Here is an 18,752-nt window from a genome sequence, read left to right on the forward strand (position 1 = left end):
CCATCTGTCCTCTGCAATTCCCCTTCTTTCCCTATCCAACCAACACGCTATTGGCCATTTGAACTATCTGTACTCTATATCTACCCAATAAAATGCCAGCCTTGAAAAAATAGCTATAATCCACCTTCTCTACTTCTACACCTAGGCAGCTGAGTACTGCTGGAGAAAAATCACACAAAATACAGACTGTTATCACTATAGTTGTGCTGTAGTGCTCAGCACTACTGACTAATGCTTTCATGGTCTTCCACCATCTCTCTTTCCTTTCTCCTCAGTATTCTAAACTTTTACCAGGTTCCTGAAGCCCCTTAATCAATCCCCATTTCTACCTCCTCATTCTTAAGAGATCTCCTTCACCTAGAAATCCAAGGCCAATGGATCTAATTTCCCTCAATTATAATATTCCCTTCCTACACAAATTTCTCTACATGCAAACCTATTCTTACCTTCTCCTCTCCAGATGTCCTCAATCTTATGCCCAGCTGTCTGCTCTCCTCGAGCCACATTATTTCAGTTATCCCATAACACTTCTCCTTTCCCCTCTAATGGTTCCCACCCCTTCAGCATATAAATACGCTCAAGCCTCCCCATCTCCCCCATTACCTTCCTACCGTAAACCCATGTCTTTTAGCTATTACCTCTCTTCTTCCTTACTCATCCCAACTCTTTTAAAGAATAGCTTATCCTTTTTCTCATTTTTCATGTACTCCTTTATCGACTCCACTGATTTTTGTCTCCAACACTCAACTCAAACTGTTCTTGCTAAGATTATCAATGCCATCTTACTTCCTGAATCCAATGGGTTCTTTTCAACTGTGACTTTACAGGCACTCTCTGCTGTATTCAACAGTACCAATCACTTCTTTCTTCCTGAAATTCTACTACCCCAGTATTTCTACCACGTCTTTGACTCTTTTTTCTTGGTCTCTTTTGGTGTGCTCATTTTAAGTGCTAGTATCCTATAGGGTTCAGTCCTGAGCCCTTTTCTCTTCTCACATTGATCTACCTCTAGGGATCTCATCCACCCTTATTCAAAATTTGCTCCTTTAAAACTTGCTTTCTCTGGGTATTAGAAATATATTAAGAAATTTTTGTAATCTTGTTAGGTGTCATAATGGCATTGTAGTTATGTTTTTTAAAAAGTCCTTACCAATTAGAGAAGCATACTTAAAGACTTATGGATAAAATGATTTATCTAGGACTTGCTATAAAATACTACAGCAAAAAAAGAGGGACGATAGATAAGACAAGACTGGCAAAACGTCAGTAATTGTTAAAGCTGAGGGATGGGTACATGAGGGTACGTTATATTGTTCTACTTTTCCGAATGTTTTAAAATTTCCATAATAAAAAAAATTTTTTTAAGCACAAAACCCCCTGCTCCTTGCTCTGTATTTTCCATCTCAATTATTGGCACCTTCATCTGCCTAGTCACCCAAGCAAAAAACATCATCCATGACTCAACCTTTTTACTATTTTTCTAAATCCAACCCATGACCAAATTTTGCCAGTTTTACTTACTATAAAGTTCTCAAGTCAGCCCTCTCCTCTTCATCTCCACCACCATTTCCATACTCAGGTTCTCATCATTCTCACTTAACTCCCAAAAGACATCTAACCGGTCTCCCTACTTCCAATCTTACCTCGGTTAAATTCATCCTCCATTAAAGTGACGAATCCAAAACACAGTTTGATTATATCTCACTCCCAGGCTTAAAATTCTTTAACAGTTTCTAACTTTCATACCCATCTTCTCAAAATAGGATACATATATCATATCTGATGGTGTTTATACTATATCCAGGGGATTATACTGTACTCTAGAATTAGCAACAATGAAGAGGCCCCAGACTCTTATGTGCTCCTGGGAAAACTATGTATCCCTATTTATATCAGTCACCAAATCATCTCTCATCATCAGAATCTAGTTCCCCTAAAGTTCTGGCATCTCCTTTTCTAACCCCTTTCCCTACCCCTCCTCAAATTGACATACCTTTCAATCATGGCCTTGGGAACTCATGGTAATCAGCAAAATCCATTCTTCTCTAAATGGTCTCTTACATCTTTTGCTCTAAGTGAAATCTGGTTATCCTCTGAAAATAACTGTTTTCTCTGCAACCTTCTCTAAGGGTTGCTATTTTTTTACCCGTATCCATTCTACTACTGAGCCTGTAAATGAAATATCTGGTCTCCTTGCTACTTCTAGACCATTCTCCTCCCTCCTCTCTACAATCCCTCAGCTTTGAAACTCATTTCATGTGACTATACCACCTCTACCCCTCCTTGCTACAGTCATTAGCAGACCCCAAGGTCACTCCATTAATTGGCTTTCTGATATTACTCTTACCATAATTCTGTGTGACTTAAATGTACAACCAGAAATATTCTAATACCTTGGAATTTCAGGTGCTTTACTTTGTCTAGTCCAGTGAGCTCAGCCTCCACTCTCTCCTTAGAACACACTCCCATGGTCATACCCCAGACATGGTCATTAGTAACAGTAACTTTTCCATAATATTAATTTCAAGCATTCTTTTCTTTAACTTCTGATCTTTTTGGCTCACTCCTTTTAGTAACCTAACTCCAACAATTTGCCAACCACACCAGGACCTACAATCTAGTGATCCCATCATCTTTTCACTCGCTCGCGTGTAATATGTCCTAACTTGCCTACTTACTGAGCTTAAATTCCAATGCCCATCATTAGTCACTCCCCTGCATAATGCTCAATGCTCTTCTTGCCCCTCTGGCTTTGTGGAGCTCACACAGTTCTCAAAACCCCAACCTAATGAAATCCAACTTTTCTCCTATGCTGCACCTACATTTGTGCAGCTGAACATGGCTGAAGAAAACCCACAGTCACAATAACAGCTCTAACTAGAAATTCATAACTATCATCTCAAGTACATATTTTTCTATATTTCAGATTTGTTCCCTAATATAGAATCCCAGCACATTTTAAAATACTCGTGATGCATAAAGTCAAATTGCTCTTAAGATAAAATTTACTTATTTCTGGAGTTATTTTGAAAATTTTACCATGAGCCTTAAAAGTGAAAATATCCTTTGGCCTAGAAATCGCACTTCTAGGAACTTATTTTAAGGAAATAATAAAAGAAATATGCAAAGATTTGGTTAAAAGGATACTTATCATAAAAGAAAGCTGGAGTTATTTTATAGAAATGAAAAATTAGAAAAAAATCTAAATGTCGAACTACATGGCCCACGTTAAATATATTACACTAAGTCCATACCATGGAATACTATTCAGCCAATGGAAAAAATTCATAATATACTAAGAGAAATAAAGCAGATTATGAAAGAATACGTATAATATGATAGAATCTTTGAAAAAAATTGTATCTATTTATGACTATAAAAGTGGAAAAAAGTCTGGAAGGTACTGTGAGATAACAGAAAATATATATATTGGTCTCTGCACCCAGTTCCTGGCACAGAGCCCCTGAAATTCTTACAATTTCCTAAGTGATAAGAACACTAGGAGCATCTCTTATTCAAGTATTTGTCTTTGACCTGTTCCTGACACAGGTTACCTAAAACCTTTGTAAATTCTTAAGTGATAAGAACACTAAGAGCATCCTTTGTGCTACTAAGGTGACTCTGGTGGGCTCCTGGATGGGGGCTGGTCACCAGAAAGACCAAGCCATGATTAGAAGCTTGAAATTTCCAACCCCACTCCCCCTACTTCTCTAGAGAGAGGACAGGGACTAGAAATGTAGCAATTATCATGCCTACTTGAGGAAGCCTCCATAAAGTCTCAATAGTATGGGGTCTGGAGAGTTTCCAGGATGGTGAACATATCCACGTACCGGGAGGGTGATGCGCTCAACTTCATGGGGACAGAAGCTCCTGCACTTGGGACCCTCTCAGACCTTGCCCTATGTATCTCTTCATCTGGCTGTTCATCTGTATCCTTTATCATATCCTTTAATAACCTGGTAAACATAAGTAAGTGTTTCCCTTGCTTATGTGAGCTGTTCTAGCAAATAATCGAATCCAAAGGGGGAGGAGGTCATAGGAATCTCCAATTTGTAGCCAAGTTAGACAGAAGTTGTGGGTAACCTGGGGACCTACCACTTGTGATTGGCATCTGAAGTGGAGGGCAGTCTTGTGGGACTGAGCCCTAAACCTGTGGGATCTGACTCCATCTCCAGGTAGATAGTGTCAGAATTGAGTTAAATTGTAGGACACACAGCTAGAGTTGCAGAATTGCTTGGTGTGGGAAAAAACCCCACATATTTGGTGACCAAAAGTGTCAGAAGTAAAGTGTTCTGTGTGAAAGTAAAAGAGAAAGACACAGGAGAAGAATTGTAGGTTTTTCAACACAGGTGTTAATATTATTTATATTTGGGTAATAAAATTATTGGTGTTTATTTTCCATCTTTTTGTTTATCTGTGGTCTACAAAAAATACATATTGCTTTATTAATAAATGTATCAATTTACATGCTCATGTGCAGTACATGAGAGCATAGCAGGATAACATTTTAGATTATAGGAGATATTAAAGCAGATTAAATTAGCTGTACTTACTATTATTTCAGATGCAAAATACCTTAAAGGATCATTTCCAGCTTCTTCAGACTGCTCAAGGAATTGTGCTGTCAGCAAAGGGCATTTCAAACTTTTGAAACAACTAAGGTATAAGAAATGGGTAATTATGAATACAGCACTTCCTAAGTATAAAATACCTGTTCTATAAACATGTATATGTTAATTTTACATGAAAAATAACATAAACAACAAAAACTCAATGGACTGTAACAATGGTGATATAAGATCCTTCTTACTAGTAACGGGAGAGCATGAGAACAACTTGCTAGACTGAGTGTAGTGAGATTCACTTCTATGTCTGGACTATACCAATGGATACTGAATGTTTGAGGACCAGTGCTAGTCTATATGTAGTTTTCATTAGTTCAAGGAAAAATTGGATCAATATAGTAATTTTTTCATAAAGCTATATTTGTTTTATTTAGAAAATTTATTCTGTGATTAAGCCTTTCCTATTTCTTTAGTTAAAGTATCTTTTCTTTCAAGAAATAATGGGTTTTATAAATGGCAAAAAAAAATTTTAATGTCCTAACCTGACAAAATAGAAAGCTAACAGTAGTTTTAGTCTCCAGAATTTTAAATATAAAATTATTGGTCCAGGGGCCAGCCCGGTGGCATAATGGTTAAGTTCACATGTTGTGCTGCGGTGGCCCAGGGTTTGCAGGTTCGGATCCCGGGTGCATACCTACACCACTCATCATACAATGCCATAGCAGCTACCCACATACAAAAATAGAGGAAGATTGGCATGGATGTTAGCTCAGGGCCAATCTTGCTAACCAAAAAAAAAAAAAAAGGAAAAAAAAAAAATTATTGGTCCATGTAATTCAACACTCTAGTCCAACACTGTCCAATAGAAATATAATGCAAACTCCAAATATAATTTAAAATTTTTTAGTAGTCACATTAGAAAAGTAGTAAGAAACAAGAGAAATTAAATTTTAATAATGTATCAACTCAATATTTCTAAAATATTATCATTTCAACATATCAGTATAAAAATTGACACGTTTTAGTTTTTTCTTTAATAACAAATCTTCAAAATCCAGGGAGTATTTTATACTTAGAGCACTTCTTAATGTGGACTAGCCTATGTCAAAGTGCTTGACAGCCATATTGAACAGTGTACGTTTAGTCTATAGTACCCTTGGCGCAAATGCTATTGGGTACTCTGCTCCTGTTTTTGTGGTCAAGTTGGATGTTCAACTGTCTGCTGCTGCTTCTGCTGCTTTCAAAAGGAGAGTAGAAATACAATTCCCCCACAGAAAGACCAGATTCTTCGAGCTACACCTATTTATTTCCTCAACTTCTACTATTCACAGATTATGATGAGTAAAGGCAATTCATAGAAGAATATAAAGTAACTAAACAAATGGATTTTGGTTTTTAATTTTTAAAAATATCAATGCCTCATTAAATGCCCATGATATCAACTGAACCCTATATTCTTCTAAAATTCAAAATTTCAAACTAGATTTATATTTCCATTGCAAACAAAAAAAACATAAAATAACCGATCTATTACTCAAGTATATTGTGAAATGTTCTTAAAAATATACTTACAATTTCAGTAATTCATCCTTTAACTTTTCATTTTCAAGTGAGTGTTCTTTGTCATCCATGACTTCTTCCACAAAAGGCTTAGTGAACTCTATTAAGGCCTTGCAACACTGACAAAGGCCATAGTCATCTGTTTGTATTTGTTCTTTTGAGTATGGAACAGGAAGGACAGATAGCTGACTCCAAAGGGTAGACAATGCTAATCCAACTGAATATGCCTTGTTGTTATGAAGTTTCTGAATCACTAAAACAGAGACCAAGTTGTTACTTGAGGTAGACTCATCAAATATGCTAAACATGGGACCAGAAGTCCAGTAAATATAGAATTATAACACACATTTTTTTTCATATTTTAACAATTCTGAAATCAGGATGACATAACATAGCTTAATTAGCAGAGTGCAGAAAATAATGGACCTTTATACTAGAAGTGTACATTTACATGGCACTTTACAATAGATGCCATGAAATCTTGTTTAGGTATGTCTATGACAGGTTACATACTTAAGACAGAAACACTTTTCTCCACTATTTTTTGGTTGTTTTAAGTATAAAATAAGACAAAGTGTCTTGTAAACTATAAAGCACTGTAAAAATGAGAGGTAGTATTATTAGATTTTTCTTTCTAGAAAACTTTGAATATTTCAAGTGGTACAAAGCTGCTGGGCATTCACATTTAAAACAAATTTACTCTAACTTCTGATTCTCGGTCCTTCTATCAGACTCTGAGTTATATGTAGGTCACAAAATGAAAAAGTAGCCTTTTCTTATGGAAAAATACCATTTGCCTTGGTTACCAAGGTCCATTACTTACCAATACTATTACTGCACTTAGCCAGGGAGCCTTTTCTTTCCACACTTGTTCATTCTTCCACAGTTACCTTTGCTATTCCCAATCCCCACCTCCCAGTGCAGAGGCTGAGCAATGCCCTGCCTGATACCGTTTTTAACCAAGATAAAGGACAACCACAAAGCTATCAGACTGAGTACTACAAACACCACAGAGGGAATCCTTTAAATATGTTGACAGGGAAAATTCTAACTATAAGTTGCAGATAGGAAGGTTAGGCAAAAAGCTATAGGTTATAACATAGCACACTGAAATCAGCATGACATTCAACAGAATATTACTGGGTACCCACTCTGTACCAGGTATTGTCATCTTTCTATGAGCAGCAGGATTCAAACTGGCACCGCTATTAATAGTTTAAGCAGAGTATTCAATAACTTGTCATAAACTTTACTTTGGTATAGTGTTGACATTTTGGAGTAATATCACTTATACAGATAAAACAAGAAACACTTATATATGAAAATACTCATTACCTGTTTGTAATGGCTGAAGTAAAAGAAGGATAATTTGGGATATCTGTTTTCCAGAGGGCTCTTCAATCAGTTCAAGCAAACCCAACAATAATTCCTTTGGATTACATAACTATAAAAATATTCACAATTGAACCTGTTTAATATAAGTTTTATTTAAAGCCACATGATTACTATTTTTAAAAAAAGGCATATGCTGAGAAAATATAATTATTTTTGCTTAACAGTAAAACACCTCATACAATTTTTTTAAAAAAATACACTAGGAAAACATAGAATCTGTGATTGTCAAATCACTGTAAAACTATAAAGAAGCAACAAGTCAAAGGGTCTCTCAATGGACAACTACATGCTGGAGATTTAAATTCCTGGCTAAAAGAAGAGTTAGAGAAATAGGGGAAGGGAGAGCCTGATTACCAGAGCTGAGGTTTCCTTTGAGCTTTGCCTGTCTACTCCGAAGGCTGCCTTAGTTTCCCAGGGCTTCCAACATGTGGGACCTTTCCATGTATGCAATGGTATGGAGATGAGCAGAGAGTCTCTTCTGTCCTTCCTGAACAGATAAAATTTTGCATTGCCTTCTGACTGACTGGCCATATCTTATCACCTCATTTGCCTTGTTTTTTTAAAAGCTCTCATAGTTAATAACTAATATCTAGATGGAGTTCTCTCCTTCCAAGTATATATTTGTGTTTATTTGCACTGATCTGTAAGTAGCTTCTTATAATGTCCTTTTTCTCAGAATTTATCTTTCTTAACTATCATTTTGACTTATAACTGTATTAACCTTTTACAAAGAATCTCTTTTTAAGGTTGTTAGTCACAACTAATCTATTTCCTATTCCTATTTCCACTGTGATCACTTGCATTTTGGGTTTTTCATATTCTTTTAGGGAACATACCACAGAGGAAAGAGCAATGAGATTTGATTCTAGTTCCAATGTTGCCAAAAGATCACTGTGGCCTTGAACTACCTCTGTAAACCTTATTTCTACATCTATACAGTAAGCTACTTGTTAAAATAGAGCTTCTTAGGTCTCTCCTTGGAGATTCTGAATCTGTGTGTCTGAGATGAGGTTAGATAATTCTTATATCCAGAAAATTTGGGAAAACTGAAATGGACTTGTCCATCCAATCAATAAGGTTGGGCCTTTTCTCCAAAGAGTTCCCTCCTATATTTTCATGAACTAAAAAGCTTTCTCACCAAAAACAAGCATTAAACATTAAAGGGAATTATAAAATACTGCTGTGTATTGTGACAAAGAGAACCTAGTTTTGTTCACTTACCTTTACTAATAAATCAAGCATCTGAAAATAGTATTTTCTTTTATCATCTTCCTTATCATTCCATAAAAGGCATCGAACAACAGGCCCAATAAGATTCCAGCCCATATTCTTGATGATGACCTATAAAAACATTTTCAGAGTAAAGCAAATACTGCCGTCTATAGGACTCTCACAGTAAGCTTTCTTAACTTGGAGGAGCTTAGAATTTCCTCTAAAATAGGAAAGATGAGACCTATGACATCTCACCATTGACTTCCTAGAGCTGGCTGCTAACAGATACCAACATTCTAAAATAGTTTTTAATACTTTCACTGAGGAAAGGCAAATGGGCCTTTACTTTTAATCAGGTAAGCTGGTCTTTCCCAGGATTTAAATAGTTCTTCTATTTCCAACAAGAGAGTTAATTTGCTTAATATGAGCAAGTACTTAATTTTCATGGAGAATTTTGCTCCCCTGATTCATAAAGAAACCCAGCCAATGCTCATGAACCTTCTAAAGTTCCTTGGAGAATCTCTAAATATATTATAATCATGTAATTTATGTAAAAGAGGGGATGTCACTTCATTAATTTTCTTTCCTACATAAAAGTTGCTTCTACTTTCAAAGGTAGTTCAGAATGCTTACAAGAAAAAGTTTATAATTAGTGATTCACATTCATTATCAAAACCACTGATTTTCAAAACTATCAACAATATTCTCCACCTCACTGGCCTGAATTCTACTTCAACTCCTTAGTAATTATCAAGTATATAATATATGTCAGGTCCCCAGAATATTCTAGGTGCTAGAAATAAAGCAAGGAACACAGATAAGATCTCTATCCTCACAGAGTTTACATTCTAGGTTCATTCATAGAAAAACACATCTGGGAAGAAGACAAATAGGTACAATACCCACTCTGTGACCCAGTCTTATAATAAACATAGAGTATAAAGTATGGAAGGAGAATACTCACTCTCATCTAGGGAAAGCAAGAGAGGCTTCCCAGAGGAGGTGATGGCTAAGCTAAGGCTTTTTAGAAAAACAGAGAAGTCTGTCAGGCACAGATAGGTGGGAAATATATTCAAGGCTCTGAAACAACAATGTGTAAAGGTATAAGACTTAACATGTCCTAGAGAACCAGCAACAGAATATGTTAGGGTATGTGAACACACAGTTCTTAAAAGAGGAAATACTATATGTTTACATCTTTGCTCATTTATCAACAGGGCATTTTAGTGTTTGTCTTCTCAATCTGCATGACTTCCCTATATGTTAATGTTACTTAGTTGTATTTATGACAAAAAATTATTTGGCTTTTTGGTTGTCCTTATTTTTTATAGAGCAAAAAATACTGATGTTTTTCTTTGGTCCCCTTTCTACTGCTTTCAGGTCTAAAACGGATTTCCCCCTTTAAAGATTTATAAACATTCATTTAAATTTTTTAAAAACATATATTTCACCTATTTTTTTGATTCAATAAGATTTATGCTAGAAACATGGCATAAAATGAAGACTAAAATGTGTTTTTTTTTAAACAAATAGCAAAACAATCATGCTTTTTTCCTAATGGGATAGATAGTTCAGTTGATCTCTCTGAATATTTTTTCCATACTAGTTATTTCTTCTGCCTGGCACACTCTTCTCCCAGATAGCCCCATAGTTTATACCCCTGCTTCCTTCAAATCTCTGTGCAATTTCACCCAGCACAGTCTATCCCCCTAACTATGATTTATTTTTCTCTATAGTATCTATCAATTTCTAATATACTGTATAATTTATTTATCATGTATATATCTGTCTTCATTAGAATTTAAGATCCATATGGGCAGTGAGTTTTGTTCACAGGCCTATCTATTCCCAGCATCTATAGTAGGGCCTGTTACAAAATAGGTGTTCCGTAAATACAAGCTGAATGATGTCTACTACTTCTAAGGGTAACAAATTATCCTCCCTCCAAAGATTTGAGAGTCTGTTCTGTTTTCTTCTATTTTTTTGTGTGGCTTGACTTTTAATATTTAGGTCTTTACTAATCAGGAATTTATGTTATGTGGTTATTAATTTTTTTCCAAATTACTAAATATTTATTCCATGATTACTTATTAAATAAGCCTATATTCGCTTTTTAAAACTTACTGTGAGACTCTACTTTTCCAACTAAGTACTTCTTTCCCTTTCCATAGGTCTACTTCTACCCTATAAATGATTCTCTGAGAATAATTAACTATAAGAGAAATTCTAGATTTGAATAAGATTTTGCATATTTGAGCTGAAAAAGAATTTTGATAAAATATTTTACAAATATAATCTCAGCTGCAAGGTACCCTCTCATTATTTAAATAGTGAATAGTCATGAGAAAGGGGAATAAACACTTACTATCCATAAGCTAAACTCTGTTTAGTTTAATACTTACAACCCTACAGGGTAAGACTGTTCTCCCCAGTTGACAGATGAGAATACTGAAGTTTAGAGATTACCAAGATGCCCAATGTCCAACAAGTAAAATGTGGCAGAGCCAGGATTTGCATATAAGCCTGTCCAGCTCCAAAGCCCATGCTTTTCCCACTACACCAGTGGTTTTCAGTGGGGGCAATTTTGTACCCAACCTACCAGGGGACATTTGGCAGTGTCTGGAGACATTTTTGATTGTCATTACTGGGGGGTGGGGAGGTATTGCTACAAAATATCAATAATGCCATCTTGAGAACCCTTGCACTATAGTATCTTAGGACAAACTACTATTCATATGGCTTTTTTAAAAAAACATTTGACACAAAGCAGATTAATAGGGCTGGCCCCATGGCATAGTGGTTAAGTTCGCTGCACTCTGCTTTGGCAGCCTGGGTCCATGGGTTCGGATCCCAGGCACAGACCTACACCACTCATCAGCCATGCTGAGGTGGCGACCCACATACAAAATAGAGGAAGATTGGCACAGATGTTAGCTCAGGGCTAATCTTCCTCAAGCAAAAAGAGGAAGATTGGAAAAGGATGTTAGTTCAGCACGAATCTTCCTCACCAGAAAAAAAAAAAAAAAAAGCATATTAATAGTAAATCTTAATTGTGTCACCTGGCAAGAAAATTAGGTTGCAGTCAGTTTTTGGTTTTTTTTCTTGTTGTTGCCGAGGAAGATCTGCCCTGAGCTAACATCCATGCCAATCTTCCTCTATTTTTTAGTACGTGGGCCGCCAGCACAGCATGGCCGCTAATAGAGTGGTGTAGGTCTGCACCCAGGAACCGAACCCGGGCAACCAAAGTGGAGCACGCTGAACTTAACCACTTCGCTGCCGGGGCTGGACCAAGGTTGCAGTCAGTTTTAAACACTGTCTTATCAATTTTTGAACCTTTGAATTTAGCAGACCACACGTTACAAAGGTAATTCTCAAGCTATTAAGACTAAGCTTCACTATCCTTAAATCTATCACAATCATCTAATCTCTAATAATCATGCACAAATTTACATCTTAATCTCCTATTTCCCTACTGGGCTCCAAACATTACTTTTTAACTGCCTGCTGCATCTTAAACTCAATATTTCCAAAATACACTTATTTGTCCTCCTTCAGGAAACTTGCTCTTCTTCTTAGGTTGCCTTTTTCTGTTCGGTACACAATATATTATCCTCTCAGAGGCTAGAAACCCAGTCATCTTTGATGCCTCACTCTGTCTCACCCCACAATCAACCAGTTCCCTCTGTTCTACTCTAAAACTTCCCTGCGAGTGCTACACGGACGAGAGGCAGAGCAGAGTGGTTACGAGCTTTGAAACCAGCCTTCGTAGGTCTGAATCCTGGATGTCACATAAAAGCTGAGTTACTTTTGGGCAAGTCACATATCTTTCAGTGACTGTTTCCTTATCTACAAAATGAATTTAATAGTAGTACCTATCTTATGGGATTCTGGAAAGGCTAAATGACCTAACAGATGTAAAGCACTTAAGACAGCATCTGGCACATAGTAAATACACAATAAATATTAGCTATTATTAATTTTATTATTATTAGCTAAAAGTAAGGTACTCTCAAAGGTTATCCTCTGAGAACACAATTGGGAAAAATTAAGGAGTTAAAGAAAACATTAAATTTACTTTATTTTGGGCTACAAAGGTACCATAAACACATATCAAAAACAAATGTATTAAATAAAATGTTCTATTTTTTCAAAAATTTTTTTAATTTTTAAAATCTTTTTTAAATAAAAAAGAGATAAGCTCTTTGAACTATTGACTAAAAGATTCTACAACAATATGTGATTCAAAAGTTTTAGGAACCTCCCAAATACAATCAAGGAGCCCTAGATATAATCACAGGCCAGCATGACCAGATTGTGGTATCAACAAAAAAAACTCCTGTATAAATAAATAATACTATAAATGAAGAAAGAGTATGTTCCTGGAAAGAAGATGATCTTCCCTTGTATAAGGAGGGGAGTCCAAAGACACAAAATTTGGCAGTATTGCCAACACTGTGTCCTAGCTGTTCCTGATCCCAAAAAGATCCTTTCCCATTGTGGAGAATGACTTCTCAGACAATCATAGCTGGACGATAATGGCTAGTAAGGTCATCCAGCTCTCCCCATATTCTGATTCTAGGCACCTAAGACTTAATATTTGGTTTTCTATATTCATCTGGCTGGAGGAAGAGAATGTGCTGATCACCAAAAATGAGTATCTAGCCTGCCTGATAATTATATTTCTCAATGTAAATTAATGATTCAAATGCCACTTTTGATCCCCAAACCAGAAGTAATCCCTCTTCTTCTAAAGCACTTTACTTATATTTCAACTATAGCACTTACTCTGGAGAGGCTAAATGAGTTAACAGACGTAAAGCATCTGTTTGTTCTGCCTCCTTCTTGCTAGCTGTTTACATGTTCATCTCTTCCACCAGAGTGCAAGCACCTGAAAGCATATGAATAGTCCTAATTCCTTTTTTGTTTCCCACAGTTTCCTACTGTGGAAATTTAAGTTGATTCTTAAATGTTTGATGAAAAAAATGAATGGATGAATAATAGTATCATGCGGCTATTCTCTCCTAGTAAAGACTGAAAAGTACACACAAAGATTGTACTTACCTTATTCTTTTCACTTTGAATAATTTCTAATAGCTGGTCTATGTGCCCTTCATCTAAGCATCTTTGGCCTGCTAACTGAAATAGGCCAAAATCTTCTTCTTTAAAGTCTTGCTCATCTAGGATTTGCTAACAAAAACAAAATAAACAAAAATCAAACATGTTGAGGTAAATACAAATCCAATAACTACCTGATTTATTTAACTCTCTGAAAAAAGGAAATCTGTTTAAATTCTAGATAAGTTGCACACAAGCATATGTATGAAAATTAGAATTAGCCTAATAAATATTTTAATGAATGATCTTGAAATCCATTGTACCAAAAAAATCTATGGTAAGGATCAGCATCAAAAATTTAAAAGGTTATTTAGACAAGTATGTCACTTAGAGAAATAATCCAATCTGCCTTCCTGCCCTCATGCTATTTTTTCACAGGTCAAAAGAAGCAAGGATTAAAGAAGATTAACGATTTGAGTGATTGCAAATGTTAATAAAAATAATCTGTACCCTTCCCATATTTTGAAAGGTATTTTAACTTTACAAAAAGAAAAAATTACTTACACATCTCTTTATTATAGATTGAAGTTCCTCCACAGCCATTCCTGTTTTTCCTAGTTTGAGGCTGAAATGTACTAATATAAAACACACTGTTAACTATAAGTGATATTACACTGAAGTATTAATAAGTTATGTTTCATTCTTATGAATTATTAGTAAATACAATAAAGAAAATGGAAACTTGTAAAGCTGAAATGCTTTTACTGCAAGTTAGTGTTAACCCAAGAAAATAAAAATGTATTTTAAAAAAAATTCCTGTTGCATCTTTTAACTTTTCTAGAGCATAGTTTTGAAAGATAGACTTAAAAAAAAATCCTCTAGACACTCTCAAGAAGCAACACAAATATGCACTATATAAATGACTTTAAAAAGGAAAAGTATTTCTTTTCCGAAAAAATCTCCGAAAGGTGGGCCTGAAATCAGTAGGGAATTTTTTATGTTTTAATGTCCCGCCAGTGCAACAAAACTCACCCAGAGAGGGTGCAAGTTCAGACGCCCTCCACCCCAAGCGTGACCGAGACATTTCTCTATAAGAGATGCACTCCCCAAAATAATCAATCCAGTCAGTGAAATCACTATATCGCACGCAGACGAGGCAACCGGCGGCCCTCAGGACAACACCGTTCCGTTGCCACCGGTCATCGTTTCTCCCAGCAGGAAGGCCGAGCCCCAGGCCCACAGTGGGGTCGCGGGTCGGCGGGGTCCTCACGGCTGCGCGCTCCAGGGCGGATGAAACCCCAGCGCGCGTGCGGGCGGCATCCAAGGGAAGCCATTTCTCCCGATTCCTGCTCGCCTTGACGTTCGGGCCCCACCACCTCGCAGGGCCTAGTTGGTCCGCGGCCCCGAGTCCTGCGCGGCTGACGGCCCCCGGCAAGCCCCGAGCCCCCAGCACTCCCGGAGCGCCCACTTACCGGCCACCCCTCCCGCCCCTCTCAGCCGCCTCCTCCACCTCCGGGGGCCGCGCAGGGCGCTCTCCGGGCCCCGCCCCGCGCTGCGCGAGGGAGGCGGAGCCTCGGGAGAAGACGCCGAGGCGGGGCCCGACCCTGTGAGGACGCGTCCCATGGCTGAGCCGGCCAGGCTGCCCTCGGCCCGCCCCAAGGCCCGGGGTCCCCGCGCCTCCCGAAACGCCGCAGGTAGGAAGAAGGGCCTCTTCCCACGTTTGGACCCTGAGAACTGAGCCCCGACAGAGTTCCAGACCAGGCGCGCGGGGCGCTCCCGAAAGGCTGCCCCGGGGGAGGTAGTCTTCGGGGCAGAGAAGGCCGAGAGCTTCTCACCGCCGTCCTCGCGCGTTCTGGGGAAGACCTCCGGCCGCCTCCACCTCTTTCCACTAGTATTCCACGATTTTCCCCAGAAGGGCTGTGCTCCAGTCTCTGAGGGAAAGGGCAGTAGAGATCCTGGGAGCCTGGAGTCGCCAGAGTGAGCAAGTGACCATGGCAGCGTCAGCGGGCAGTGCGCAGCTGGCCTTGAACCTAGCACTGGTCCTCCTTCCAGATGTCCTGCTGATCTGGTGCTCCGGTTCTCTGAGGTGTCATACTCCTCCCTTTCCCTGGGAGCGAACATTTGGGGGATGGAGAGAGGTTGCCCGTAAAAGGAGCCAGATCTCAGATTTGCAGGAGTGCCTAACTATGCAACTGTGTTTCAAGACAAAATTCAATCCCGAAAGAGGTACATTTTAACCAAAAATTCGGGAATAACTAATTAATTTACAAAAACAAATTGGATCCCTTCCCATTTCATTTGATTTACACACAGGATTGGAAATGAAATGTGTGGAAAAGAAGAAAAAATGGTCTGCAGTATATTTGGGCAGGAATCTGTCCTGTAACCTAGTGTGTTTGTGTATACTTGACCTACTGATTTTGGGGTTTTTTTAATCGTAGGTACTAAACAGACAAGTGCCTTGCAACAAGAGGATGCCTCCAAAAGGTATGAGAACTACTTGGACAACTGCATTCTCTTATCTGTTTATCTTATATTATTTGAACCATTTTTAAAAACAATAATGGGTGCTACCCTTGAGAAAATTCTTATGAGAGAGAAGGGGAATATCTGGGAAGCACTATAGTTCTCACACAGACTGTTACATCCCCGTACTCCGTGCTTTAAGAAAACCAAATCAGACACTTGTAGATCACTGGTGAAGGTATGAGTGTCTGTAGAAAGGTGTCTATGGGAATAAACAGTCCTGAATTAACCAGGTACTCCTTTTCCACCTCTCCAGATACTTTCTACTTTTCTTTGTATGCCAGAGACGCCAAGAAACCTTTTCTGTTGTTTGTTTACATCATGTCCATATTTTCAGCAAAAAGTTGTCCTGTGCTGTCTCTTGGCTTCTCCTAAAAAGGCAAGATTTATATCCTGTCACAAAGGGTTTCTGGAATAGGAATAGTCTATGAGGATGATTAAGTAATATATATCTATGATTTCTCATTTTGTGAAGTATTGGCTTTGACCTTAATTTACTCATTCTTTCAAAAATTATTTACTGAGTCTAAGATAGACTAGACCTGTGTTAGGCCCTGAGGATATGGTTTTGTGTGTGTGTGTGTGTGTGTGTGTGTGAGGAAGATCAGCCCTGAGCTAACATCCATGCTAATCCTCCTCTTTTTGCTGAGGAAGACCGGCTCTGAGCTAACATCTATTGCCAATCCTCCTCCTTTTTTTTTCCCCAAAGCCCCAGTAGATAGCTGTACGTCATAGTTGCACGTGCTTCTAGTTGCTGTATGTGGGACGAGGCCTCAGCATGGCCGGAGAAGCGGTGTGTTGGTGCGTGCCTGGGATCTGAACCTGGGCCGCCAGCAGCAGAGCGTGCGCACTTAACCGCTAAGCCACAGGGCCGGCCCCGAGGATATGGTTTTGAACAGAATAAACACAGTCCTGTCTAGTGGAACAGAAAAATACCTATTAAATTATCACCAATAAATACATAATTATAAATTGTGATAAATGCTATAAAGGAAAAGACTCTGATGTGATGAGGAGGAACTAATAATAAGAGTCCAGTTTAGTTGGAGTTTGACAGAGAGGATGGCAAGTTTTCAGGGAAAGGCTTCTCTGAGAAAGTAATAATTAAGCTGAGACCTGAAGGCTAAGTAGGCATTAACCAGACAGAGAATAGTGAGGAGAGACCTCCAGCCAGAGGTGGCAGTATATGTGACAAGAAAAAGCTTGGACGTTTAAAGAAAGGAGAGATGCCCAGGGTAGTGTGCAGTGTTCTGAGCAAGGGAAGAAAGCATAGGAAAAGGTTAGAGAGGCAGGGTTCCGTTCTTACAGTACCTGGTAGGCCATGGTGAGAAACTTAGATTTTCTAAGTGCAAATGGGAAAACTTTAAGTAATAAAGCGTTAGAATTTAAAAAGTTTTAGGATGTTAGGGATGATGATCATCTGGAAGTGGAGAAATTGGGTACATTTGAGATCTGCATTTGGAGAGGATTTCCCTGTGGAGCAGCATGATTATCCTGACTTGGTTTTAGGAAGTATTGCAAGAGTAAAGTTTAGTTAATATTCATAATGACTGTAATTTGCAGCTCTCGTCAACACTGATCTGACCACAAACCTAAATAGATTATATTTTATTCTGAGCACTACAATGCCAGGAACATAGATAAGCTAAAATGTATTTTGAGCAGATCCTCCAGGATGATGAAACAATTAAAATCCCTGGAGGTAACCAAATAGTTGTTGAGGGGAGTTATCCTTTATAAATTTAGTCCAACTGAAAAATACTTCTACATTCAATCCAAGTGAATACTATTAAGCTAGAAATTAAAGAACTTTGCAAAAATATAAAACAATTCTACTCTTCACACTAAATTTTTTATTTAAAAGATATATTAACATGTAATGGGTATATTATTATTAAATGAATGAATAAATGCTTTAAAATTTTCTCACTTTCAATCTTAATATGGTAAATATCAACAGATACAATCTACATAAGCAAAAGCTCTATAAAGGAGCGCTGAGACAAAAAAGTTTGAGAACCGCTGCTGTGCACCACACTCCCTGTCATCATTTGGGCCAGAGGGCAGCAGTGAGACAGGGCTGTTCAGGGGAAGCAGCTGTAGGTATCCATCAGTTAAGAGGAGTGTGGTGGTTACTACAGGCTGAGATAGTTAACAGCTTAAGTCAGCAATTCCTAATGCAAATTGTGTACGGATCTTAGTACATTACGTAGCTTTTGTTGGTAGGCAGCAAAATGAGAAAAATAAAATAATGTTTTTCATAAAGCTAAATGTATTCAGTATAAAGAACTGCCTATTAATCTGAGTTCATGTCTTTTTTACTTCCATGATGTAAGAGTGGCCTTTATGAAATGGTGGGAAAACAGGTGTTAGTTGTAGATTTCTTCTAGTTTTAATGTCTCTATTTGTCCCTAGTTGACAATCCTGTGTCAGTCCTCC

The 18,752-nt window shown here is 37.9% G+C and overlaps 2 protein-coding genes across 7 annotated transcripts in view; one reads left to right on the forward strand and one right to left on the reverse strand.

The window, feature by feature from the left end:
- The window catches only part of GLMN (glomulin, FKBP associated protein), a 38,936-nt gene extending 23,634 nt beyond the window's left edge, over positions 1–15,302 (reverse strand). Inside the window, exons 1-7 of one of the 4 annotated variants that reach the window (XM_058538511.1) lie at positions 14,820–15,163; positions 14,352–14,422; positions 13,794–13,919; positions 8,742–8,861; positions 7,461–7,569; positions 6,138–6,378; positions 4,554–4,656 (exon numbers count right to left, since the gene is read on the reverse strand). In XM_058538511.1, the coding sequence (XP_058394494.1) occupies positions 4,554–4,656; positions 6,138–6,378; positions 7,461–7,569; positions 8,742–8,861; positions 13,794–13,919; positions 14,352–14,422; positions 14,820–14,871 (822 nt within the window). In that variant the 5' untranslated portion in view covers positions 14,872–15,163. Of the gene's footprint in view, positions 1–4,553; positions 4,657–6,137; positions 6,379–7,460; positions 7,570–8,741; positions 8,862–13,793; positions 13,920–14,351; positions 14,423–14,819; positions 15,164–15,259 lie in introns of those variants that run through there. The other 3 variants (XM_058538512.1, XM_058538513.1, XM_058538510.1) reach the window with 3 other exon arrangements.
- A 93-nt stretch (positions 15,303–15,395) lies between these two features.
- The window catches only part of RPAP2 (RNA polymerase II associated protein 2), a 74,116-nt gene continuing 70,759 nt past the window's right edge, over positions 15,396–18,752 (forward strand). Inside the window, exons 1-2 of one of the 3 annotated variants that reach the window (XM_058538518.1) lie at positions 15,396–15,481; positions 16,229–16,274. In XM_058538518.1, the coding sequence (XP_058394501.1) occupies positions 15,409–15,481; positions 16,229–16,274 (119 nt within the window). In that variant the 5' untranslated portion in view covers positions 15,396–15,408. Of the gene's footprint in view, positions 15,482–15,529; positions 16,014–16,228; positions 16,275–18,752 lie in introns of those variants that run through there. The other 2 variants (XM_058538517.1, XM_058538516.1) reach the window with 2 other exon arrangements.

The sequence above is a fragment of the Diceros bicornis genome, chromosome 4 (genome assembly GCF_020826845.1).
Source record: "Diceros bicornis minor isolate mBicDic1 chromosome 4, mDicBic1.mat.cur, whole genome shotgun sequence".
Taxonomy (NCBI): Eukaryota; Metazoa; Chordata; class Mammalia; order Perissodactyla; family Rhinocerotidae; genus Diceros; species Diceros bicornis.